The 25,810-nt window shown below is 49.0% G+C and overlaps 1 protein-coding gene across 1 annotated transcript in view; it reads left to right on the forward strand.

Moving 5' to 3' along the window:
• Positions 1-24,217, forward strand: part of SF3B3 (splicing factor 3b subunit 3) — a 40,258-nt gene extending 16,041 nt beyond the window's left edge. The window contains exons 9-26 of the mRNA XM_038754168.1: positions 1,321-1,486; positions 3,065-3,160; positions 4,516-4,588; positions 10,538-10,689; positions 11,330-11,485; positions 12,716-12,871; positions 15,149-15,292; positions 16,060-16,182; positions 16,480-16,634; positions 17,477-17,651; positions 18,450-18,655; positions 18,749-18,905; positions 19,640-19,765; positions 20,464-20,676; positions 21,258-21,356; positions 21,955-22,098; positions 22,801-22,905; positions 23,419-24,217. Coding sequence (XP_038610096.1) covers positions 1,321-1,486; positions 3,065-3,160; positions 4,516-4,588; positions 10,538-10,689; positions 11,330-11,485; positions 12,716-12,871; positions 15,149-15,292; positions 16,060-16,182; positions 16,480-16,634; positions 17,477-17,651; positions 18,450-18,655; positions 18,749-18,905; positions 19,640-19,765; positions 20,464-20,676; positions 21,258-21,356; positions 21,955-22,098; positions 22,801-22,905; positions 23,419-23,559 — 2,587 coding nt within the window. The 3' untranslated portion in view covers positions 23,560-24,217. The remainder of the gene's footprint in view (positions 1-1,320; positions 1,487-3,064; positions 3,161-4,515; positions 4,589-10,537; positions 10,690-11,329; positions 11,486-12,715; positions 12,872-15,148; positions 15,293-16,059; positions 16,183-16,479; positions 16,635-17,476; positions 17,652-18,449; positions 18,656-18,748; positions 18,906-19,639; positions 19,766-20,463; positions 20,677-21,257; positions 21,357-21,954; positions 22,099-22,800; positions 22,906-23,418) is intronic.
• The last annotated feature ends 1,593 nt before the right edge of the window (positions 24,218-25,810 follow it).

Raw genomic sequence — 25,810 nt, forward strand, 5'->3', positions numbered from 1 at the left:
GGAGCCCCTACATTGTGCCTACTAGACATTTGTGCGTTTACAATAAAAGCAGGTCTTGCCTTTGAGGAATTAATCTAATAGATCAGAAACCAGGTTATTTGAAAGAGCAGATTTTGATTTGCTTGTGGTACCACCGTTAATATCTGTCTCCCCCTTCTAGACTGTAAGCATTCTATGGGCAGGGGACGTGTTGTTGTATTGTACTCTCCCAAGTGCGAAGCACAGTGCTTTGCACACTGTAAATACAATTGATAATGATGATGGCATTTATTAAGCGCTTACTATGTGCAAAGCACTGTTCTAAGCACTGGGGAGGTTACAAGGTGATCAGGTTGTCCCACAAGGGGCTCACAGTCTTAATCCCCATTTTACAGATGAGGTAATTGAGGCACAGAGAAGTGAAGTGACTTTGCCCAAAGTCACACAGCTGACAATTGGTGGAGTCAGGATTAGAACCCATGACCTCTGACTCCAAAGCCTGTGCTCTTCCCAATGAGCCACGCTGCTTCTCTAAAATCGATAAAACAGTTGCTGGGACTATAAACTGCCAGGTCTGATGATGCCTGGCCCAAGCCCTGCCATGGTTTCCATTAAATAACTAGTCATTTTTCCCCCACCGGTCAGGAAACTAGATTAGTATTTAATGCTTACTTTCCAGATTGAAAGATCATAACTGAGAGTCTTTTATTACATCCGTTTTGCTCATCCACACACTGCTACTCCTCCCATGTAGATTGGGAGGCCTTTGGGCCAGTTCTGCATTCATTGTCCAGAGGACAGTAGTGAAGCTGATAATGGTACGTAAAATTGGGGAACGATTCCGTAGGGTTCATCCATGGGCCTGGGCCTTGAGAATCTCTCCCTAGCTTCCAAACCAGGTTGCTTTAACTTTGGCTAGTAGAAGACTATGCCAAATTTCCAGGACTTGGAATGAGCGACTGGCCCAAATCACAACCAGTTATTAAGAGTGGGTCAGTGGAAGGTGAAACCAGTAACTAGAATGAGTTCTTTGGATCGCCTGTGACTTGTACACGCCCCTCCATTTAAATGAATTGTTGAGAGATACCGTTACCATCTGTTGTACATCAGTTGTATCAGATACCTTCTTGCCTGCAGTTCAGAAACAGTTTTGCAATAACCATTGTTTCTGTAGAGGGAGTAGTCATTTTTCTTGCTGAAATTCTGAAGGAGAATTATAAATCAGCTTGAAGGCTCATCAGCCCTAGGGTTCTTTTCTTTCTGAGCCTCACACCCTGATCCTTTCTCCCAGTGGGGATTGTGCTGACTGAAAGCCTGTGGCCCTTCTGCTCCCCCTTCCAGTTACCTGTATCAGATCGCCCACCTGGGAGATGATGATGAGGAGCCAGAGTTCTCTTCTGCCATGCCTTTGGAAGAGGGAGACACCTTCTTCTTCCAGCCTCGACCTCTAAAGAACTTGGTGCTGGTGGATGAGCTGGACAGCCTCTCCCCCATCTTGTTCTGCCAGGTACAGCTTGTCCTTTAATAATAATAATAATAATAATAATTGTGGTGCTTGTTAAACACTTACTCTGTATGTCTTGGGCACTGTACTAGATCCTGGGATGGTTCCTTTCTCTTTACTAGTAGGAGCAGCTACCAGCTCTTGGTGGGAGGATTATTTGGCATCTGGTCATCAGACTTTGTATGTGTTGCCTTTGGTGGGTGGGGAAAGACCTCCTCTGGTTAATTCAGAGGGTTTATGACTGGTCTGAAGTGATGATGATTCTTCCTGTCTCTTCTCTGAGATTTGCTATGAAGAGACTTCCTAGCTTTCCTCATTTGCAGAGTTGGTCTGAGTGCTTGTCAAACGTGACCTGGACCATGCCATACTGGGTCAAGCTAAAGACCCATGGGTCTGGCAGAGACATCCAAGGGCTCTTGGAGGAACAGAATGATGCTTGCCCTTCTCGGTGTCCATCACCAATGCATATATATGCATGCTTTGTGGGGCGTGGCAGGAGGAAGTGGGTGACTACTTGGGCATTTATGTCACTGCTCCTCTGAAAAGTTGCTACATCCCCCTTTCATCTCTGAGTGGTTATCAGGGAGGGGGCACTGGGCATCTGCCAGGGGCTATGCCACTGGGTCAAAACAACCCAGGTGTGACCCTGCCTATTTGAAAGAAGTCAGCCTAAACCAACAGAAGGTGAATCCAAATCTAAATATCCCCAGGTGGTGTACTTCTGATTTTCTGAAGGGAAACTAAATTTTTTGTTTCTGTGCACTGGCAAGAGTCCGAGTGGTATGTGTGGCTGGGGTGCTCTGACCAAAGCATTCTATCTCAGGCTAAAGGTGGATTCAGAATGAATGCTGATTCCAACCAGAGGTGAAGTTCTCCAAATCAGGGGTTCAGCAGTCTTGGGAGATTAAACATTTAAAAGCAGGTTGCTTTCAATATAATGGAATGAAAACTAGTGCTGGCCAAAAGAGTTAATGGCCTTCGTGTTTTGTCTTAGAAAGTAAAAGCTTATGGGAAGGGAACATATCTGCTAACTCTGTTTTGTTGTACTCTCAAGCGTTCAGTACAGTGCTCTGCACATAGTAAGCGCTCAATAAATACCACTGATTGGTTGACTTTGCTTGTTTGAAGTTGCCAAGTGACTTTCACCTGTTGAATTTCTGCCAGCAGAATGAGGGTTTCATGGCAAAGCTCATTTGCCTACTTGGTGTCAAAAGTATGAAGGGACATCTTGAGCAGTGTTTGGGGTCAAAGCTGTGTTTGGTAACAGCAGGCAAGCAGAGAGGGTTTTGTTTGTGAGATCATAGTTGCCCACTTCTCATTTTGGAAGTGGAGACAAAAAGGAGACCGCGATTTGAGGGGGATGAGGCTCGGAGGGGCCAGGCTTCAAAGAGCTCCTAGTCCAGAAAGCATTTGGCTCTCTTCTGTCCCGATTGGAAACTCTCAATACTTGTCAGCGACCTGGAGAATAGCAGTCTTGGGTGTCCAGCTCAGAAAACTGGGGTTTGATCACTGCTAGTGGCCCTGCACAGTAAGCAGGTCTGTCTACAGGAGTTCTCTTTTAACCTTTCTTCTTTTGTGCAGATAGCTGATCTGGCTAATGAAGACACCCCACAACTCTATGTGGCCTGTGGTAGAGGACCTCGGTCATCTTTGAGGGTCTTGAGGCATGGACTTGAGGTAAGGTCTGATCTTTCGGATCGTATGATAAGGAGTTCTAGACTGTGAGCCTGTTGTTGAGTAGGGACTGTCTCTGTATGTTGCCGATTTGTACTTCCCAAGCGCTCTGCACACGAGTAAGCGCTCAATAAATACGATTGACTCAATGAATGAAAGGAAGAAATGGGCTTGATCACTCGAGCCCCGAAGACCTGTAATAATGAAGTTGGAGCTAAAAGCTATTCCTTTTGTTGGGTGAATTAAAGATTACTCGAATGGAGAAATAAGAAGTCAAAAAAGGGATTAAGTGGAAATGAGGAAACTTCCATTATCAGACTCAGCATAGAAAATAATCTGCCTTTCAAAATGAGATGGCCAAACAACAAATCATTCACCATTTACTTTCCATGAGCCATTTTTGCCTCATTGTTTTTAGTGTTGATTGAGTCATTTTCCTTGCCTCTCATCTTAGAGAAACAGTGTGGCCTAGCATTAGAGCACAAGCCTGGGAGTCGGAAAGACCTAGGTTTTAATCCCGGCTCCGCCACTCGTCTGCTGTGGGCCTTGGGCTAGTCATTTAACTTCTGTGCCTCAGTTACCACATCTGTAAAATGGAGATTAAGACTGTGAGCCCTATGTGGGACTGTGTCCAACCTGATTATCTTGCATCTACCACAGTGCTTAGTACAGTGCCAGGCACTTAGTAAGCACTAAACAAATTCCATTAAAAAAAGGCCTGGCTCTATTGAACTGCCTGCTCCAGAACTTTTGCTGCAGGCTAAGAATTGAAATGTTAGGCATTCTCTCTGCGCCATCGTGCTATCTTTAGCTACCTCTGAGAGGGGCTTCTGGTTTGGTTTGACTAGGGTGCAAAGTTGATTTCCTAATTTTAGTTTGAAGAAAATCTTTGAACCTGGAAGACTTTAATCTTCCCTATGGCATGCTTCCTTGGTCCAGTCATCTGTAAGGACTCAAGCAGAGCCACTGACGAGCTTCCTTTAAGTCCCACTTTACAGAGGGTCCTGGACAATCTGTGCAGCTGTTTCCTAATCAGAGACTCGAGTGCGGGATTGCTGTAGTGAGAAGAGAAGCCAACTCTTCAAACTTTCACTGCCCTCCAGGCAAAGCTGTTCTATCCCTGTCAAAGGCCAGAGATAGGATTTAACCTTGCTAGGCTCCTCCAGGGATCCGGCATAGGTCATGAAAATGTTGACCGTGCTCTGTGTCTGTCGCTGAGAAAACAGACGTGGTTATTGACATAGCTGCCGTCGTCCTTTCTGGGTACTTAGATTTTAGCCTCTGAGATCAATCACCAATTGAGTTGCTTTCCTATTTCTGGCGGGGCTTTTGCTAATTGGTCTTTCTCCACCTGGCAGGTGTCCGAAATGGCTGTCTCCGAACTGCCGGGTAACCCCAACGCTGTCTGGACTGTTCGGCGACACATTGAAGGTAGGCGGTCTTTCCCCACCGGCTCGACAAGGTGCCAAGACTTTAAAGGCTAGAGGCTGCAGTCAAGATGCTTCTGCCTCTCTATCCAGCACAAGCTTTGGGAGTTTTTCGTTCTCTTGACCAGTTCAGGATCTGTTTCGTCAGTCATCCCCTTTTTGTCACTCAGGCCACCTGGTTGTGGCTAATTTTTAAGCAGCCAGACCTCCGGATTCTGAACTCCATGGATGAATTAGGGAGAGGGAAAGTGGACCTAGGAATTGGCAGCTACTTCTTCCAACCTTTCACTGCCCTCCCGCAGGAACGTGGGAGAGGCTACCAGGTGACAGTGGAGTCCCATGAGGTCGTAGGGCTTGCCCCAAGTTTATTGCCATGAAAACCTGCCTCCCTGGAATTTTTTTGTTTTTCCAGGTTGTTTCAATTCTTAAGAAAGCAACAGGTGGTGTTTCAGTGCTCTCCTAGCTCATTATTCTGAGTGCCGAGAGTTTTAATTTTACTTTTCTAAAACCTAGTACCAGAGGATAATGCTCTTTTGTAGGGGGATTTGGCTAGTGTGAGAAGCCGGGTATGGGCAGTTTTGTTCAAGGAAGCCAAGGATTCCCTGCTTGAACTATCTCTGAGTAGCAGGGAAGGCTGGCATTATGGAGTTTGCAGAGTTGAAGGGAAGTGGAGGAAGCCTAACTACTAGTTTTAAGGCCTTCAGAAGCTAATGAGATTGAATCATTTTAAGCAAAGATGGAATAATCGCCACCTTAAAAGTTGAAAGCGAATCACGACGTCTAGTAGAGCATTCAAGTTTCCCATTCCAAAGTAGTGATCCTGACCCAGTGGTCCCTTTGACAGTGTTGTAACCTTTGTTTAAGAATATCTGAGGGTGGGTAAGTTACCCCCAGGGCCTAACTCAGAACATATTATAAGCGTTAAAAGGTCTTGAGGTCTATTTAATATTTTAGTTTTGTGGCGCTATCCCAAGAGTGAACTTGGACGTTAATAGAGGAATGTAATTACCTAGCTAGTTAGAGATCGACTTGAATGGATATCACCCTCGAGCTGGCTTTAGGGTTCTGAACAGGAAATAGCTGGGAACGAGGCCATGGTACACCCTGGCTCTAGAGAATTACCAGATTCACACTTTTTTGAGAGATTTCAGAGTTGTGTTCCCAGAAATGTAACTCAAGGACAACCGTAGTACATTTATCTTGCAACATCTTGCAGGAGTGCCAGGCCTTTGGAGTTTATTATAAACCAGAGATACCTTGAACAGAGTGAGGGAATGTGGAAAGCATCCTGGAAGTTTCAAGAAATGTGCCAGCTTTGCCCTAAATTATTACTACTCCACCCCCTAGTCCGTAGTTCCAGTTCACATGAAAATCCTCCCAACGTGCAACACAGCCTGAGCAAAGTGAGTGATGGGAGCCGTGTGCATGGTGGGGCTTAGGATCGGGTAATAAGCTGGAAATCAAGCCTCCACAGAGTTTGTCTAATCTGAGCCATTTATCACTCCTTTCTTGCCTCCGTGTCCATTCCTTTTCTCCAGAAGCCCCAGGTTACAGGTGGGTGACTTAGTCATCTTATCCGCACAGGTTGCAGTCTTCAAGGCAAATACTAACTAACCCTGGCTGGTACTTGGCGATGCACACTACCAATACCAAGCCTTTTTTTCTCTTCCACAGGTGGCTGGTGGAGGTGCTGATCACCACAGGTGTGTACCTACTGATAGGGTCAACTGTGCTGGCTTGCAGGCTACCCAGGGAGAGGGAAATGCCAAGTCTTGGGGCTGCCTGGACGGCAAAGCAATTCCCAGAGTGCAGCTCTGCAGGTGGAAATCCAACTGCATTGAAATGACAGGGTGCTTCCACCTCCTCAGACCTTCAGCATGGAGGCAAAAAGCTGTTTACCCGGTGTCCCACCCCCAACCATATCCTCCTGTCAAGTCCTAGGGAACATGCCAGGAACACTGCTTCTTGGCCAGGCTAGAGACTGAGGAATTATCTTCTCCCCACCCTGAGACACCTCGGAGCCGAGAGGTGAAGGGTCCCAGGAAAGTATGCTCCACGTTCAGGGACCTGATTGAGGCTGGAGAAAAGCAGTGTAGGCGGTGTCCGTGTTAGAAAAACAAGGTGGATTGGATAATTTGGGCAAAATGTTTTTAGTCTGAATGGGGGTGGGTGGTTTTTTGGGGGATTTTTTGGTGAACTCCTGGATCGCCCAGCTAATCATCCCAGTAGTTTGTTTCATTTTAGAGGGGCCCAGGCTAGCCGGTGACTGTCCAGCCGGGATTTTCGCACAATGGGGAAGTGGACGGAAGGGGGAACGTTCCCCTCCCGCTTACTTTCATTGGACCAGCCCAGTAGGGGTTGAGCCAAAGGGCTCACTGAGACCGGGCACAATGGCTCCCCTCAGTCTGTGGTGACTAAGCCTTTATCTCTCTGGTGGGGGCTGTGCTACAGCAGTTACTGGTTCACGTGTTTACTTTGTTCAGTCAGATTAATAGGTTTATTGATTGTGGGTTTGTTAGCACCGTCCCACAAGACTGAATAAAGAGCCACATAAATATTTATAACTCCCTAGGGACATGCTGCAAATAAAACCTGATGTGGGGCTTTTTGCAGCCTGTAACACACTTGCAGGGATTAGTAGCCTTATGGCAACTGATCCGTGATCAGGTATGGTGGGGAGGGGAGTAAGGATCCACCCGTCCCTTTGGGTCATTTTGTACTGATCCCAGCTGACTTCTGCTCAGGAAGAAGCCGCAGAGTGTCATCATCATCATCATCAATCGTATTTATTGAGCGCTTACTGTGTGCGAAGCACTGTACTAAGCGCTTGGGAAGTACAGGTTGGCAACATATAGAGACAGTCCCTACCCAACAGTGGGCTCACAGTCTAAAAGGGGGAGACAGAGAACAAAACCAAACATACTAACAAAATAAAATAAATAGAATAGACATGTACAAGTAAAATAAATAAATAAATAGAGTAGTAGCTATGTACATACATATATACAGGTGTCCAGAACATGCTTTCGGGAGTTTGGGGAGTGATTGCAGGAACGAGCTGTGATGGTTGAAAATCGGTCAGTGCTCTTCAGCTCAAGAAATTTACTGATCAAGATGTCAGTTGACGCAGCACCATTGAGCATATAATAATAATTACGGTAATCGTTAAGCGCTTACTATGTGCTAAGCACTGTTCTAAGCGCCGAGGTAGATACAAGGTAATCGGGTTGTCCCACGTGGCGTTCACAGTCTTCATCCCCATTTTACAGGTGAGGGAACCGAGGCACAGAGAAGTGAAGTAGCTTGCCCAAGGTCACACAACAGGCGAGTGATGGAGCCGGGATTAGAACCCGCATCCGGTGACTCCCAAGCCTGTGCTCTTCTCCCTAAGCCATGCTATCTCTGTACTCCAGTGGCTCCTTAGAAGTCAGTCGCCTTGTGGTCCTCACTGTAGTTAGTTCCATCGGTCTCTGGGTGAGGTTGGCACCCGTAGGAAAAACACATCACCTTTTGGGGCGGTCACTTTCCCATTTTGGGCCAGCTCAGACAACTGGGAAACGGCTGCCAGGACTTCGATGACTTTCATTCATTGTCTTGCGAGGCCCTGCTGGTGTCAGGATCTAGTAATGGGAAACAAGGGGCAGAAATGAAAGCCTCCCTCTGTAAACTTTCAGCCAGGCGATAACTGGCAGTCCTGCTCAACAATGTTCTTTCAAATGGCGAGTGCCAAGCGAAGCATCTCCTTCAACTACGGCTTACAGGAAGCCAAATTGTAAAACCTTGTGTTCTCTTTGGGTTTCTCTTTTCCATCAGTGGACTGCACCCAAATTACTAGAGAATTTTACCCTCAGGTACAGGGTGAGCGCTACTAATGTGGAGAGTCAGCTTCTCATATGCCTGAAAGTATTTGGGCGTGGAAAGGGCCTCCGTTTCTGGCCAAAGAGAAAAACAAAGAATGCGGTTGCTTGTTCGGGGTCACTCAAGCATGTGTGTGCTAGGTTAGAAATAGTGTTCTTGGTGGGCGAATTGCAGAAGAGTTCCTGGGAGAGATTTCATCTTTGGCATTTGAGCCGTAAATGACTCTGCTGTCATCTAATACCCCACCAGTGGATTGCTGGACAAGCAGTTACAGTATTGTGAATCTCTGTGCCTTCTAGGTTTCAGTGTGGTGGATTTTTTTTTTTTCTCTTGGTGTATATATATTGGTTAGGCTTCTTTCCTATTGGGCAGCATAGGAATTCCACCCCCATTAACAAAACTCACAGTTGCTTAGTACAGTGAGTGAGCAAGGCCCTGGGCTAAAAAGAGATGGGTGGAGGGAGGGAGCTTGGAATGAATTTGCCTGCAGCCTCTAACACAGGACCAACTGTTAAGAGGTTCCCTGTTTTGGACTCTGGGACCAACCTTAAGTAATTTCTCACGTACACATTTTCTTTCTTTCTCTCTCTCTCATTCACTGGCACTGCCAGACTTGAACCCCAGAAGCCCGCGCTTCTAGGCTTTGTATAGAAATAGAAGAAACATGAACAGGACTCCTTGACCTAAAAAACGAGGAGCAGATGTCCGCCTTAGTTTGTCAGCCCTTTAAGAGCCCAGCCCCGTATGGCTTCCTCCCCTGATCTGATAGTTGCCACCCAGAAAGTTCATCAGGAGCTTTTCCTGGTCTTGACTTTTCATACACAATGTTGCTGTAACTCTCAGAAAGGGAAAAAAGAAAAGGAGGGGGAGGGGGGCACACACCCTGGGCAAGCATTCCAAGCCAAAGAAAAATCTCCAAAGGTTGCCGAGAAGATCCACAGGCTTTAATCTGGATAATTTGGGCTGAAATTGGGTATGTCATGGAAATCTGATGCCCTGAACCTACTGGACTAATTTAAGGAGTATTAAGACAGTTTCATGTACAGGTCTAGCCCTCTGGTCTACTACAGGAACTTATTCATTCATTCATTCAATTGTATTTATTGAGCACTTACTGTGTGCAGAGCACTGTACTAAGCGCTTGGGAAGGACAAGCTGGCAACATATAGAGACGGTCCCTACCCAACAGTGGGCTCACAGTCTAGAAGGGGGAGACAAAGAACAAAACAAAACATATTAACAAAATAAATATGTACAAGTAAAATAAATAGAGGTGTTGGTTTATCTGTTTCCTTAAGGGAATAATTGGTTTTAGTCAATCATTCTCGGTCCACAGAAATTTGCTTCTTAAGTCATTATGCCATAATAACTGTCTACAAAGGTCAAAGACTGGCAGTGTAAACTTTCCTCTTGCCTCTATTCCTTTTCATATCAGGAAGGTCTAGGATCGTCCCCCACTTCTACCCTTGTGCCCCATTACAATTATCCTTGCTGTAATTTGGGTTACTTTACATTTCCTCCCCTTGGGCCTTGGCTCTGTAATAATTCTCTTGCAGTTTGTAATGGAAGCAGTTGGGAGGGTTTTCTGTGCCCAGTAGTATCTCCTTTGGGCTGTGATTGGGCAGCTGTCACATATCTTCAGCTTCAGCACCTACTAGAGAGTGTGGTGTTCTCCATTTGCTCTATAAGTCATCTCTGCCCATCCCCAGATCACTACAGTATCAACTTAACCCCACCTGGACATAAATTTCTGATTTTGCTTAGGGTAAATTTTAGCTCATTTGAGCTCGTATTTGAGATGTCCACGTCTCGGCAGAACTGGAAAATAAGTCCTTTTCCAAGCTGGGGAGACTGTCATTTGCTTCAGTGATTGGGCTTGCGCTTCGAGAGGCTGGTGACTTGCTGCTGGGGCACTTTGTACGTTTTCCAACCTTGAGTTTGCCGAGAGCTGGTGACCACAGATAAGGAGTTGGGCTCTCGGTGGGCTTCTGTAAAGGACCTCTTAGTTCTGTGTATATATGAAGGCTTGCTTAGGGTTGGAGCTCTTGCAGGTGCCCAGCTAACCAGCTCCTCTCTCCCACTCTTCTTTCCCTAGACGAATTTGATGCCTACATCATCGTGTCTTTCGTGAATGCCACCCTGGTTCTATCCATCGGAGAAACTGTAGAGGAAGTGACTGATTCTGGATTCCTGGGTACCACCCCAACCTTGTCGTGCTCCCTGTTGGGAGATGATGCTTTGGTGCAGGTAAGGAGTTCAAGTCATCCTGTGGACAGATCTGCTTTTTGCCCACTACTGAGGTATTGGCTGTTGTGACCTGACAGGATGTCCCCAGGTTTGGTCAAGAACATGACAGTAATAAGCCTCTTTGGCCTTTCCCAGAGGCAGAATAGCTTAGTTGGGTACTTTTTACCACTGGAAACCAAGAATCCAGGATTTTATGTCAATTCTGCCACTAACTTGCTGATGAAATAATTGCCCTTGAGTTCCCTAACTGTTAAAGGGTGAGAATGATCCCAACTTTGGGCTTACTGGAACCATTCATTCAGTCATATTTGTTGAGCGCTTACTGTGTGCAGAGCACTGTACCAAGCGCTTGGAAAGTACAATTTGGCAACAGATAATCCCTACCCAACAACAGACTCATAGTCTAGAAGGGTGGAGACAGACAGCAAAACAAAACAGGTAGACAGGCCAGACAGCATAAATCAAACAATTGGTTTAAAGTTGATCTCTCCTGTGACCTGTTGCTCCCACTTGGGTTGACCAACTGTCCATTGCCATTGACTAAGGGCTGTAGGAGCTTTTGGTTCAACAGGAAGGGAGGTATGAGTGAGGGACCACCCGAGTGACTGTGAAATCAATCCCCTTCTGGTTTAATCTCTAGGTATACCCAGACGGTATCCGTCATATCCGAGCAGACAAGAGAGTGAATGAGTGGAAGACTCCGGGAAAGAAGACTATCGTAAAGTGTGCCGTGAACCAGCGGCAAGTGGTGATTGCCTTGACTGGAGGAGAACTGGTCTACTTTGAGATGGACCCCGTACGTGACTTTGAACCAATTTGTCCACGGCTGTGGGGTTGAGAGTTGGAAGTGAGGGACCGTGTTCTTGTCTGTCTCAGATGTGTTCCCTGAGAGAACTGAAGTCAGAAGTCAGCCCTAGGTTAAATCCTTTCAGATAATGCACAGATCCTACATTGGAGGAAGCAGCCTCCTGGATCTAAGAGTGTAAGGAAATTCCATCCAAAGCATCCCTCTCCTCACCCTTTCCCATTTAAGTGTTTACTTTACAGGACTGCAGCCTGTTAGCTTCTCCTTAGCTTCTCCTTAACCTACTCACCTCTGCTCTCCAAATCTTTCCTATAAAAAAAAGCTAGAAGCTGCAGGCCGGGTTCCAATGTGTAATACCTTGCAACATACCCAGTCGTGGTCTCTGGATGTGACTTGCCTCCCGGGGTTCCTGTAAAAATGGCACAGACTGCCTGTGATCTTTCCTTAATTTCTTTTTAAACATTGTAAATGTTTATCTCCCTAGCTGATTAGTATCCAGGTGGCCCAGAATGCCCTTAGTAGTAGGATTTGTAGAGTGCTTACCATGTTTAGAGCACTGTACTGAGTAAGCACTAGGGGAGAATACACAAATGGGAATTAGACCCAGTATCTGTCCTTCAGGGGCTTCAGGCCTTAGGAGCTGTGAGCTTCACTGACGGTGGTCCAGATGTGACACGTGGGTGGGAAGTTTGAGAGATGAATAAAAAAGGATTTAAAGCTGATGTTGATGGTGACAGAGGTGCCTACTTTTCATTTTGAGCACAGGAGCGAAAGAGGGCTAGGGTTTTTAAGGGGAATATGACTGGGGATAGGCCAAGCTTCAAAGAGATAAAAGGCCAGAAGCCCCCATTTGGGACCTTTTCCTCCCTGATTGGAAACTCTGAAAACCCGTCAGAGGCTTGGGATGAACAATTCTGAGAAATCACCAGCCGCCAAGTCTGTAGGGGTCATCTCCAAGGTCGGGGTTCACATTTTGTGGTTCACTTGGAGGTTATCCGGAGTTTCTCAAATGGTTTCCCCAACCAAAACCAGAAACAGGTTCTCTTATCCTAACAGGGCTAGGTGTACCCGAAGAGTTGTGGGGATCTGCTTCTTGGAGGATGTGGTGTCTCAGCTGAAGCTGAGAGGGTTTGAGCTCGGACTGGGGTTGCAGTTGGGTATGTTGGCGTGGCCTGCTCCGCTGTGGTCGATGAACCATTTATCCCTGCTTTGCCTCTGCAGTCGGGTCAGCTGAATGAATACACGGAACGGAAGGAGATGTCAGCCGACGTGGTGTGTATGAGCTTGGCCAACGTGCCCCCAGGCGAGCAGCGTTCTCGCTTCCTGGCCGTGGGGCTGGTGGATAACACCGTCAGGATCATCTCCCTGGACCCTTCGGTGAGTGGGGGCCCAATCTCCTGGCACACCAGGGCTTCCAAGCTCTGTCTCAGCAAGCTGATGAGACCATGGCCTCTGCCTGTCCCCTCATCTGCTCCCCGCTTTGGGGGCTGAACAGAACATTGGATGTTGCCTGATGTAGACGCAATCCCTGACCACAAGGAGACTCCAGTTGTATATCTTTATTCCTCCCCAGAGGACATCAAAAGTAAATACATTTTCACGCTTCCATCTAACTTTAAACCTCTCAAAGTATCAAGTGAAGGGTCCTTTTCGCATTCCCATCCTCTTTGTGGTTGTATCATTTTATTTCTCCCCCCCAAAATGGAATTGATTCATTCATTCATTCATTCATTCAATCATATTTATTGAGCGCTTACTGTGTGCAGAGCACTGTACTAAGCGCTTGGGAAGTACAAATTGAGAACATATAGTACACATTGGCAACATGGTGGGGTACATACACGTAAATCAGGTTGGACAAAGTCCCTGACCCAAAAGGGGGTTCACAGTCTTAATCCCCATTTTACAGATGAGGTAATCGAGGCCCAGAGAAGTTAAGTGACTTGCCCAAAGTCACACAGCTGGCAAGTGGCGGAGCCGGAGTTTGAACCCACCACCTCTGACTCCCAAGACCGTGCTCTTTCCACTAAGCCACACTGCTTCTCAATTGATACATGTGAAGTTTGCATTCACATCCTCCCTCTGGTCTGGAACTTCCTCCCCCTCCATATCTGACAGACGACCACTCCCCCCATCTTCAAAGTCTTATTAAAACCACATTTCCTCCAAGAGGACTTTCCTGACTAAGCTCTTATCTCCTCTACTCCTCCCTTCTGCATTATCTGTGCCCTATAAGTACTTTATATTCACCCCACCCTCAACCCCACAGCATCTATGTACACAGCTGTAATTTATTTTAATGTCCATCTTCCATAGACCGTATGCTCCCTGTGGGCCGGGGATGCATCTACCAAGAGTCGCCCAAGCGTTTAGTAGAGTGCGCTCCTCACAGTAAGCGCTCAGTAAATACCACTGATTGATGCAATAGACGGTAGTGTGATATTGCCGTTGCAGTACTGAGGAGATTCTAGACCCTAAGCTGTATCCTCTGCTGCTAGAAGAGTCCCTCTGTCATTTAATAATAATAATAATAGTAATGGCATTTATTAAGCGCTTACTATGTGCAAAGCACTGTTCTAAGCGCTGGGGAGGTTACAAGGTGATCAGGTAGTCCCATGGGGGGGCTCACAGTTTTAATCCCCATTTTCCAGGTGAGGTAACTGAGGCCCAGAGAAGTGAAGTGACTTGCCCAAAGTCACACAGCCTGCAATTGGCAGAGCCGGGATTTGAACCCATGACCTCTGACTCCAAAGCCCGGGTTCTTTCCACTGAGCCACGCTGCTTCCCTGTGGATGGTGAGTCCCCCTCCGGCAGCTGAGGAAGCAGTGTGCCCGAGTGGAACGAATACAAGCCTGGGAGTCAGGGGACCTGGGTTCTAATCTTGACTCTGCTTGTTGCCTGCTGTGTGACCTTGGGTAGGTCACTTAACTTTTCTGAGCCTCAGTTTTCTCATTCCTAAAATGGGGATTAATTTCTACTCCCACCTGCTTAGACTGTGAACCCCATGTTAGACATGGATTGTGCTTGACCTGATTGTACCTAGCCTAGCATTTAGTACAATGCTTGGCACCCAGTAAGCATGTAACGCACACCATAAAAAAAAAAACTAAACAAAACAATTTTCAGCTTCTTGTGGACCCTATATTTGGTGTCCTTGGGCTTAATGCCACCTCTGGTAATAATAATAATAATAATAATAATAACGATGACGGTATCTGTTAAGCGCTAACTATGTGCCAAGCACTGTTCTAAGCACTGGGGAAGATACAAGGCAATTAGATTGTCTCACATGGGGCTCACAGTCTTAATCCCCCTTTTACAGGTGAGGTAACTGAGGCACAGAGAAGTTAAGCGACTTGCCCAAAGTCACACAGCTGGCAAGTAGCGAAGGTGGGATTAGAACCCACGGCCTCTGACTGCCAAGCCCGTGTTCTTGCCGCTGGTAGTAGCCATTGGGGTGGTTAATACTAGAACCTTAATAATTTGCTCTGACTCGATCGCAGCTAGGTAACACTGGAACAAGTAATACCCTACTGAAAATACTCTCTTGCCACAGGAGTCCAGATTCTGGTCAGAGATGGATTCCAGGGATTTCACTGTAGGTGCGTCCCATCATCATCCCTCAGTCTGTGCTGTCTGTCTGTCACTCCCCAGGACTGTCTGCAGCCCTTGAGCATGCAGGCCCTCCCTGCCCAGCCCGAGTCCCTGTGTATCGTGGAGATGGGTGGGGCCGAGAAGCAGGATGAGTTGGGAGAAAGAGGCTCCATCGGCTTCCTCTACCTGAACATTGGACTGCAGGTGAGTGACGGGGGAGCAAGGAGGGCTGCTTTGGGATCGAGGACTCCCTGGGAATCCCTTCTCCCCCCAGCCAGTCGACAGGCAACAGAGCTGCAGAAAGTCACCTGAGTGGTAGGCCTAGGGCTCAGTCCTGCATTCGTGGTGGTGTCTTGAAAGGAGGTCGGTTAGATTGGTTAACTGGTCCCGGCCAGAGAAGGGAGTGTGCTAGTCTGCCTGCCCTAGTTGCAGAGCATCCGACCTCTGAGATAAAGCCCCCACTCTGCAAGACCCCCTTCTGGGTGGGTTTGGGCTGGCTCAGACCATCCCAGAAGGTTGCCTGGCAGAGAAGGAGAGACAGTATCGATCCCAGCACCTTCCCGCTCAGCGCATCTGCCGGTGAGCAGCAACAGATTAGTGAGGAAATTCTGCTCGGGTCGGCCTCAATTTTCTTGAGGTTCCTGTCACCAGTGGTTGACATCTTTCAGCCCTTGGGTTTGAAAACCTCTGGGTGTTTAGTGTGGTTTCATAGGAGGCGTATAAAAGGGGAGGGATAGTGAGCCAACCCCCTTCAAACCCACCAGGCCTTTCTCAACCACCTGCCCCGGAATTGTCAGAGCTTCCTTATCCACGGTGGAGAGAAGCTGACAAAGATGGGTTCATGTGAGGTGGTTTTTCACTGTATGTAGGCCAACTTTAGGCTTTTGCTTCAATGTGACTACAGCCTAATGAGTGTGGCTCTCCCTGCCCCTTTTTTATTTCCCTCTCGCTCTCATTTATCTCTATATCAGAACGGCGTGTTGCTGAGAACTGTCCTGGATCCTGTCACCGGGGATCTGTCTGATACCCGCACCAGATATCTCGGCTCCCGCCCCGTGAAGCTCTTCCGAGTCCGAATGCAGGGCCAAGAGGCGGTCAGTGAACTGGGAGCCGAGCTGCAGGAATTCCGTCCCCTCATCGTACCCGCTGGTGGGAGGAGGGGGATGGATAGAGCTGGGTGCACACCAGCTGTGCTTCTGGTCCACTGGCATTTTGAACTGTTGCCAAGTGCTAACGACGTGTAGCTTCCCAGTCCTCTCATCGTGCTCATGTGCCCGCCTCAGAGCCTTCCACCTTCCACTTTGCTGCCCAAATGTTTGAAACAAGGCTCGGGGTAGCCGAGCCTGTCCGTGAGTCTGGCTAGTGCCAAAGGCAACGACTTTCTTCCTCAGGTGCTGGCCATGTCAAGTCGCTCGTGGCTAAGTTACTCGTACCAGTCCCGTTTCCACCTGACGCCCTTGTCCTATGAGACCCTGGAATTTGCCTCTGGTTTTGCTTCTGAGCAGTGTCCTGAGGGAATTGTGGCCATTTCCACCAATACACTGAGGTGAGTCAGTAATAATAATGACGGCATTTACTAAGCACTTACTATGTGCAAAGCACTGTTCTAAGCACTGGGAAGGTTACAAGGTGGTCAGACTGTCCCAAAGGGAGCTCACAGTCTTAATCCCCATTTTACGGGTGAGGTAACTGAGGCACAGAGACGTGAAGTGACACTGGCCCAAAGTCACACAGCTGACAATTGGCAGAGCCGGGATTTGAACCCATGACCTCTGACTCCCAAGCCCGGGCTCTTTCCGCTGAGCCACGCATGGAAAGAGCAGAGGCTTGGGAGTCAGGAGGCCTGGGTTCTAATCTCGGCTCCTCCGCTAGTCTTCTGTGTGACCTTGGGCAAGTCTCTTAACTTCTCTGTGCCTCTGTTATTTCCTCTGTAATAGGGATTAAGACCATGAGCCGTGTGGGACATGGACTGTTTCTAACCTGATTAACTTATATCTACCCCAGTGCATAGTACAGTGTCTGGCACATAATAAGCACTTAATAAGTACCATTTAAAAAAAAGAGTAGAAGGGAAGGACCCTGAGATCCCATAGTCATTTCTGCCGCTTCTTGAGGAGTCACTGGAAGGGAGTTGGGTGGTGGTGGAGGGGAGGAGAGTGCTGAAATGGGGCCAGATGATCATGGTCCGATGAGGGATTTAGGGAGATATTCGCTTAGCTTTAGTGGTAGCATTCATGGCAGAGCCTCTTCAGAAGTTCAATAAGACCTCAGCGATAAGATGTTCAAATACCTGCAACTCACTCTAAGGCCATTGGATGTAGGGCACTTCCCACCTCAGAGCAGCAAATAAATAGGATGGCTAAAAAACTGCTTTTTCTTCTATTTCAGGATTTTGGCTTTGGAGAAACTGGGTGCTGTCTTCAACCAGGTGGCCTTCCCGCTGCAGTACACCCCGAGGAAGTTTGTTATCCACCCCGAGAGCAACAACCTGATCATCATCGAGACGGACCACAATGCCTACACCGAGGCCACCAAGGCCCAGAGGAAGCAGCAGATGGCAGAGGTAACCAAATGTGTGGTTCTCCTTCCTGAGAACCCAGTGAGGGGCCAGGTCTTTGGCTGTTCTGTTGGGTGCCAGGACCCTTCTCCATGCCAGTGTTAAGGCATTAGGTCTGTTTGGCTTCCCTGGGGGCAGGGGTAAACCTGCTGGCCATGTTGAGTCCGTCATTGAGCCAGTCCTCTTGGCCAAAGGCAGTCCTGCAAAATCAATTCCCCAGCTGGAGCTGAGGTGTTCATCCTCACATCCGCAACTGCTAATCGGTCATCCTGGATCTCTGCCCATTTAGCTTTCGTTTTCCCACAAACACTCTCTTGAAAGTGGCTTACCAGGCTTCCATCTCCAAAATAGAAACGGTCCATTTAAATCTCGAGCTGATTTGTGACTGGGGAGGCAGAGCTCCTTTGAGTGAAATGCTGTCCAGACAAGGAGATTTACAAAGATTTTTAGCCTGGGACCTTCTTTGAGATGTGTCTGTTGGATTTTGGTTTTGCCTCTTCTGTTACCTCCATAAGTGCTTGTCTTTGCTCCTCTATTCTCACTAACAGAAGACTGTCCATGTCCCTTTCCCTTCCCCCGCTTTCTGTCCATATTCTGTATATTCTATCTTGGGTCCCAAGAACACATTTATGAATTTAGTAGATTTATGTCGGGCTTTAGGATCCCATGCGTGTCAGTTGCCTTTAGAGTTCTTCTCTCTCTCTCTCTCTCTCTTGCCCACCCCCACCCCCCATCTCCAATGCCCAGGCCCCAAGCATCCTCAAAGCCCCCTCTAACTTTTTGCCTTTCTGTTTTGGGTGGCAGGAAATGGTGGAAGCGGCAGGAGAAGACGAGAGAGAACTAGCTGCAGAGATGGCTGCCGCCTTTCTGAATGAAAACTTGCCGGAATCCATCTTTGGAGCCCCCAAGGCAGGGAACGGGCAGTGGGCCTCAGTGGTCCGAGTCATGAACCCCATCCAGGGAAACACCCTGGATCTGGTTCAGTTAGAGCAGAACGAGGCTGCTTTTAGGTATGGAGGGGCTGGGGGCTCGAGAGGCGGAAGCGGGTGGTGAGGGGGCAGAAGCTTCCAGGCTGGAGATGATCCCTGTGGCTTTTTCCACAGTGTGGCTGTCTGCCGGTTCTCTAACACCGGCGATGACTGGTATGTGCTGGTCGGGGTGGCCAAAGACCTGATCCTCAATCCCCGCTCTGTGGCTGGGGGTTTCGTCTACACCTACAAGCTGGTGAACAGTGGAGAGAAGCTTGAGTTTCTGCACAAGGTAAGAATCAGCTCCCACTTCCCTATCCCAGGTGACACGGACCCTTCAGTTGCCACTTGCTTGTGTGTCAGACCTGCAGGGCTTGTGGAAGGGTGAGATCAGAAGCCTTCACTCATGTCCCCCATGGGCAACAGAGACCTGACAGAAGCTGGGATTTCCCTACTTCCCCCTCTCCGGGGCCCAAAAGAGGCTTTTCAGGCAGAGCCAGACTGAATTGGCCCCTTCACTTGTCTGACTAATTGAATTTGCCTTATTCCAAGGAGCAATTCTGAAAAACTTATCCTCTTGTCTGTCACCCTCAAAGAAATATGAACACAGCCTTTCTTGCCTGAGTTGATTGGAGTTGTGGGTATATCAGACATGATCTGAGTAGGTATTTTGTCCAGTTTCCCTTCTCATTCTTAGGAGGGAACCGGCTAGTTTTGGGGTACCAGTGATCCGGTCCATGTTTGTACCCTCTCCTATCCCATCCCCATTTCTCTGTGGCCAAGTCAGTGACTGTTAGTTGGCCAGCACTGCCTTGGTTTAAGTAGGTGACCTTTATACTCAGCCTACAGAAGAAATGATGTGGTCAGTACTGGACAGGTGGAGCGGAGCACATAGGTTTCGGATCTTATTCTGGGATAGAGGTGGAAGAAATGACAGGACCGATCTTCGGGCCCAGAATGTGCGCACGTGCGCACGTGTGTGTGATTCCATCCTAAAAACACTGTCCCCCTTCTCCCCACGTGCAGACCCCAGTGGAGGAGGTTCCTGCTGCCATCGCTCCATTCCAGGGCCGGGTACTGATCGGTGTGGGGAAGCTCCTGCGGGTCTACGACCTTGGAAAGAAGAAATTGCTCCGCAAGTGTGAGAACAAAGTAAGGGGCTAGAGTGGGTGGAAGGAGGCGGAAGGAGGAGGAGAGGGAAGGTTACGGTAAATTGGAGACTAGAATGCGGGGCTTGGGTTGGAGAGGTGAGTGTATTAACCTTTCAGTCCCACCTTCCTCACCGGGTGCTCTGGCACACATCCGTTCCCCAGTGTTCCTGGGGGCCTTGGGTAAGTAGGCCGTCTGCGGGGAGGTTAAAGCATTGGGAGTTAGACTGGATTGTGCCAGTGCCACCTACCTGCCTTCAAGCTGGGAGCCACTGGGGAACAGATTATCGTTCACAATCACTGGCATTTATTGAGCGTTTACTGTGTGCAGAGCACTGTACTTAAACGCTTGGGAGTGTCCAGTAAGATAGAGACGGTAGACACGGCCACTGCCCTCACAGCTGAGCCTGAAGAGCAAGAACCTGCTGCTTTGGGAGAGGTGTTCCTTTAGGATCCAGGTGCGGGGGAGGTCCTCTGTCTGGTAAATGAACACCCCACCTCCGGTCATTCTACTTGGGAGCATCCTCCTTATAGGAAGCTGGAAGTCGCCAGTAAACATTCACGGCATTTCAAAGCCAGTCCCATTCTCACGAAGCTCAAGTTGGGGATGGGGAGAGAGCGGAAGCCAGTGGGGCTTTCACACAACCAGGCTTCGGTTCTCCAGCCTTACCCGGCCTTATCGCCTCCCCTCTCCTCTCTCAGCACATCGCCAACTACATCTCGGGAATCCAGACCATCGGGCACCGCGTGATCGTGTCCGACGTCCAGGAGAGTTTCATCTGGGTCCGCTACAAGAGGAACGAGAACCAGCTCATCATCTTCGCCGATGACACCTACCCCCGTTGGGTTACCACCGCCAGCCTCCTGGACTACGACACGGTGGCTGGGGCCGACAAGTTTGGCAATATCTGTGTGGTGAGTTGGTGGCATTAAGCATCTGTGGGGCCTCCATCCTTTATTTAAGTAAAACCAAGGCCTGGAAGCCCAATGCCTCCAAAAGCAGGACTTTCTTCCTGGAAGGGTAGAGGGAGGGCCATGGCCCCTTCCTAGGTAGGGCAGTCTTGAGAAAGGACAGAAAAACCTCCACCTCGTGATATTTTTACCATTCTACTGAAATTCCGCCAGTTCTTCCTAAATTTTGCCATTTCTTAATGGTTGGTGATGGCCATGAACATCGATGGCCTTAAATAACGGTGGTTTGGATTTTCAATTTTTACTAGAATTCCCAGTTGTAAGAGCGTTATTACTTTGGAGCCCAACCTGTTCCCATTTTCCTGCTTGCCTGAGAAACCTTTCCTGGAGATGAGTCACTCATCAGAGCAATTCCCACGCCTGCCGGGCCACAGATGGGGAAGACTCTTCCACGGCTGCCTGTTGACTAGTCGTTGTCAGGCATCTTTGTACAGGGACAGGACAGGACAAGATTGGATTAAGGTGGGGGCTGTGCGTAGCTGGGCCCGGTGCGAATCTCCAGGCTTTTGTTTCTTACTCTACAGGTGAGGCTCCCACCAAACACCAACGATGAAGTGGATGAGGATCCGACTGGGAACAAGGCTCTGTGGGACCGTGGGCTGCTCAATGGAGCCTCTCAGAAGGTAGTGCGCCCCAATGCCCCTCCCTCCCCTCCCTGACCCGAACGCCCCTCTGCAGGGCTGTGCTCTCCCATCATTTTCCTCATTATTCAACAATCTACGAACCCCCCCATTCACAAGGCTCGAAGGTTGGACCCTTTCCATGCCCCGGACCCTCAAAGTGGGTGTGGAGATGAGAACTCCGGGGCTACTGGCCTTGTGCCCAAAGAATGAGTTCTCTGCACAGGGTCACTAGGAAGTGTGGGTGTTGGCTTTTCTCCAGATGAGCCTTCTCTTCCAGGGTTTTAATGAACACCTGGTCCGTTCTGCTCCCTTCGGTCCACCCTGCTCCACACGGGCCTGAGAGACCCCCAGAAGTGTGGGCTTTGCCTGGCTCAAAATCAGGCTGGACCCAACCGGGTCCCAGCAGTTGCGAAGGGTCGTCTACAGTTCTATACGCGTGAGCAGTGGCAGCAGCCCAGTCTTCGCACCTGAGCCCCGGAGGGCCCTTATCTGTCTTAGATGGCATGTCATTTAAAACCAGACCCTAGGCCCCCCAGAGGTAGTCAGCGCCCAAAGCCAGCTGTGCCGATAGAGTGCCATCTCACTTTCTGGTTTGCAGGCTGAAGTGATCATGAACTACCACGTCGGGGAGACCGTGCTTTCCTTACAGAAGACCACCCTGATCCCCGGAGGCTCTGAATCCCTCGTCTACACCACCCTGTCCGGGGGCATTGGGATTCTGGTGCCCTTCACGTCACACGAGGTGAGTGTGCTCTGTCTTCCTCGGACTCTGCCACCTTCTCCCCACCCCCACGGCTCTTTCTTTAAGTTAATACTGAACCTGTCAAGGACCTCCCTGCCTCAGGGGGTTCAGTCTCTTATTTGAACAGGGTGGCTACGGTCCTTCTGGAGAGCGGCCCATCATGCTGATTTGGTTCTAAAGTTCAAGCTGTGGCTTCCAACAGTGGGCTTTGAACCCAGAACCAAACTTACTTTCTGGACCACTCTGGGCTGGGCCAAAACAATATCTCTCTCCAGAGTGGGAGAGATGAGGTGGACTTCCATGTCTGAAGCTTCCATGTGGAGGCTCCCCCTGCCAGAAAAGCCCAAGTAAAAACCCCCAGGCGTGCGGGCTGAACTTGACAGAGGCTGCCTGGATCCTAGCAGTATGGAAGAAAATGGGCTGAGAGCTGCAGTTTCCACAAGTGGCTCGTCCTCCTCTGTCTGGATGTGATCCGTTTTTATACCAACTTAGCACGCTCTCATCTCCCTTGTAGTGTACCTCACAGCCTCCTTGCTGTAGAGAAAGAGAGAGAGAGTGAGAAAAAGAGTGTGTGTGTCCATGCACGCACATGCCCGCCTGGAGGGGGAACAGGCCAGAAACAACATCTTTTCTGCCGGTTGCTTTCCGAGCCCTACGCTCCCCTCCCAGTGCTCAGTTGTTCCCCTCTGTTGTTTCTTGTAGGACCACGACTTCTTTCAGCACGTGGAGATGCACCTACGGTCCGAACACCCTCCTCTCTGTGGGCGGGACCACCTCAGCTTCCGCTCTTACTATTTCCCTGTCAAGGTGGGTCTGTGCTGCTCTCCGTCCAGTTTCCATCTGCTCTGAGAGCAGATTTTCCCTTTCCCTGGGCCTCCCCAGCATCATTGCCTGCCTGCCTCCTGTGGCCACCCTAGATTTATGCCCAGAGGAATGCTGAGTAAGTGAATTGGCAAGGGGAAGAACTTGGAGCATACTCAGTTTGCTTGGGGGAGGGTAAGGTCAGGGATCAGCTGTGCTCAACCCCCTCAACCTCCCCGCCACCCACTGCATTCCCACAAGAAACGATCCCCTGCGGTTAGCCCAGCTCAGTTCCCCGGACACAATTGTAAAATCAGGGAATGTTTTGGGTCACCGCTCTGGTCCCTGCTTAGCTGTAATCCACTACTGTGGCCCCTTTTGGCAAACTGGATTGAACAACCTCTGGGAGAGAGCAGTTTTCCCTGCTCCCCCTTCCTCTTGCTTTCATCCAAATCAGTGGAAAAGTGGTGGTCTTGATGGCAGAACCCCTAACTTTTCCCTGTGCCCTCTTCTCTGTAGAATGTGATAGATGGAGACCTCTGTGAGCAGTTCAACTCCATGGAGCCCAACAAACAGAAGAACGTATCTGAAGAACTGGACCGGACACCCCCTGAGGTGTCCAAGAAGCTGGAGGACATCCGCACCCGCTACGCCTTCTGAACCCCGGCCTGCGGGCCGTGCGGGTCAAAGACTCTTGAGTTCTCACGAGGGTTGTGGAGATGCAGATTTTCGTTCCTTTTCCCTTCCCCAGTGATAATCCTGCTCCTGTCCCCGGCAGCCGTTGAGCTCCTGAAAGGTTTAAACTATCGATGTTTTCCAGATGCTTTTACACTTTCAGGAAATCTGAATTTCCTGGCATGTGGACATCCCTCCTTCCTGGATTCCAAGTGCTGCAAAGACCTGTAGAATTACAGGAGAGCCTCCTTTTCAGAGAGGAGAGCGAGGCACCAATTGCGCCGCCTCACATTGCCGCCTTGGGTTTGCAGAAACTTCCGAGCGAGTGGGGTTGCTCGCCAATTGTCAACCCCACTTGACAGCAGTGGGGTTCCTGATGGTGGTTCCCCCGCTGCCCCAGGCGGTGATGCTTTTTCCCCATGCCTCCCCCTCTCCAAACCCCCCTCCAGTCCCCCGACTCTCTTGGTGTTTCATCTGCTTTTGTACACACCCTTCATTTTTCACCAGTTTCCTTGTAAATAAGTTTTGTACAATGTTAATGTTAAGTCGGAGAAGAGGAACACTGGGGCGGGATCGTGGTTGTAGGGCAGTACCAGTGAGCTCGGCCACAGAACATGAAATAAAAGCTAAAGTTTTTAAAGTGGTTGGACCGTGTGCTCTTGATGTGATCCAGGAAGCAGAAGTCTGAGAAAACGGATTGCTTTTCGCGCGGCATCCGAGGCTGGATCGGTTTCCACCTGCCCGTATGCATTCCCCTTCTTGGCGGACCTTAAGGTTTCCTGTGGCCAGTAAGATGGGGCTGTAATAGGTGATCAAAGGGGCAGAATGGCAATGAATGCTATTTATTGAGCGCTTACTGTGTGCAGAGCACTGCACGAAGTGTTTGGGAGAGTACAGCAGAATTAGCAGACACGGTCCCTGCCCATAAAAAGTTTACAGTGCAGAGGGGGAGAAAACTGAGCAAAGTCTGGCAGGTGACACTACAAAGATACAGGTGGCCAGGCCCAGGGCTCATATCACAGTGGGAAATCAGAAGCTAGTAAACAACATCCTCCACTGACCCCAGCTTCCTGGCTGCTCTGTTTTCAGTGGCTTCTTAACATTGTGCCCTAAAATAATCACTGACTCACTAGTGAGAAGCAGCATGGCTCAGTGGAAAGAGCCCGGGCTTTGGAGTCAGAGGTCATGGGTTCGAATCCAGTCTCTGCCAATTGTCAGCTGTGTGACTTTTGGCAAGTCACTTAACTTCTCTGTGCCTGTTACCTCATCTGTAAAATGGGAATAAAAACTGTGAGCCCCACGTGGGACAACCTGATCACCGTGTAACCTCTCCAGCGCTTAGAACAGTGCTTTGTACGTAGTAAGCGCTTAATAAATGCCATTATTAATTAGTCCCTTGTACGGGGGGCTGGGGGTCTCAGGCAGCCTGATACAACTTCAGGAGAGGGAAGAGGGAAAGAGCCTGAGGGAAACCAGTGGTAGATAGCAAAATGGAGTGGGGTGGTGGTAGATGTCCATGCTAGACTGGCATTGCAGACTGTGAGCCCACTGTTGGGTAGGGACCGTCTCTATATGTTGCCAACTTGTACTTCCCAAGCGCTTAGTACAGTGCTCTGCACACAGTAAACGCTCAATAAATATGATTGCACGTGCCTTTGGTTAGCACTGTCTTGGTAGCCAGAGGCCAACTGAGAATCACTCTCCTCAGGAGTATGAACATTTCATTCTGAACTAGGGGGAGAAGAGAGGGTGAGGAAAGGAAGAATCCTTGTCCTTGGCTGGTCAGTCATCATTTCGGCTGTCGTCACTAGCCAAGCGGCAAGACTTGCAAAACATTGCTCTGCCTCTCAAAAGCCTCTGTGAACGTGTCAGGATGCCCACTGTTTGGTTTTGTTCTCTGTCTCCTCCTTTTAGACTGTGAGCCCACTGTTGGGTAGGGACTGTCTCTATGTGTTGCCAACTTGTACTTCCCAAGCGCTTAGTACAGTGCTCTGCACACAGCGCTGAATAAATACGATTGATGATGATGATGATGATGATAGTCCCCTCTCTGCCACTTAATAATAATGATGGCATTTGTTAAGCACTTACTGTGTGCAAAGCACTGTCCTAAGTGCTGGGGAGGATACAAGGTGATCAGATTATCCCACGTGGGGCTCACAGTCTTCATCCCCATTTTACAGATGAGGTAACTGAGGCACAGAGAAGTGAAGTGACTTCCCCAGGTCACACAGCT

The sequence above is a fragment of the Tachyglossus aculeatus genome, chromosome 11, assembly GCF_015852505.1.
Source record: "Tachyglossus aculeatus isolate mTacAcu1 chromosome 11, mTacAcu1.pri, whole genome shotgun sequence".
In the NCBI taxonomy this organism is placed as follows: Eukaryota; Metazoa; Chordata; class Mammalia; order Monotremata; family Tachyglossidae; genus Tachyglossus; species Tachyglossus aculeatus.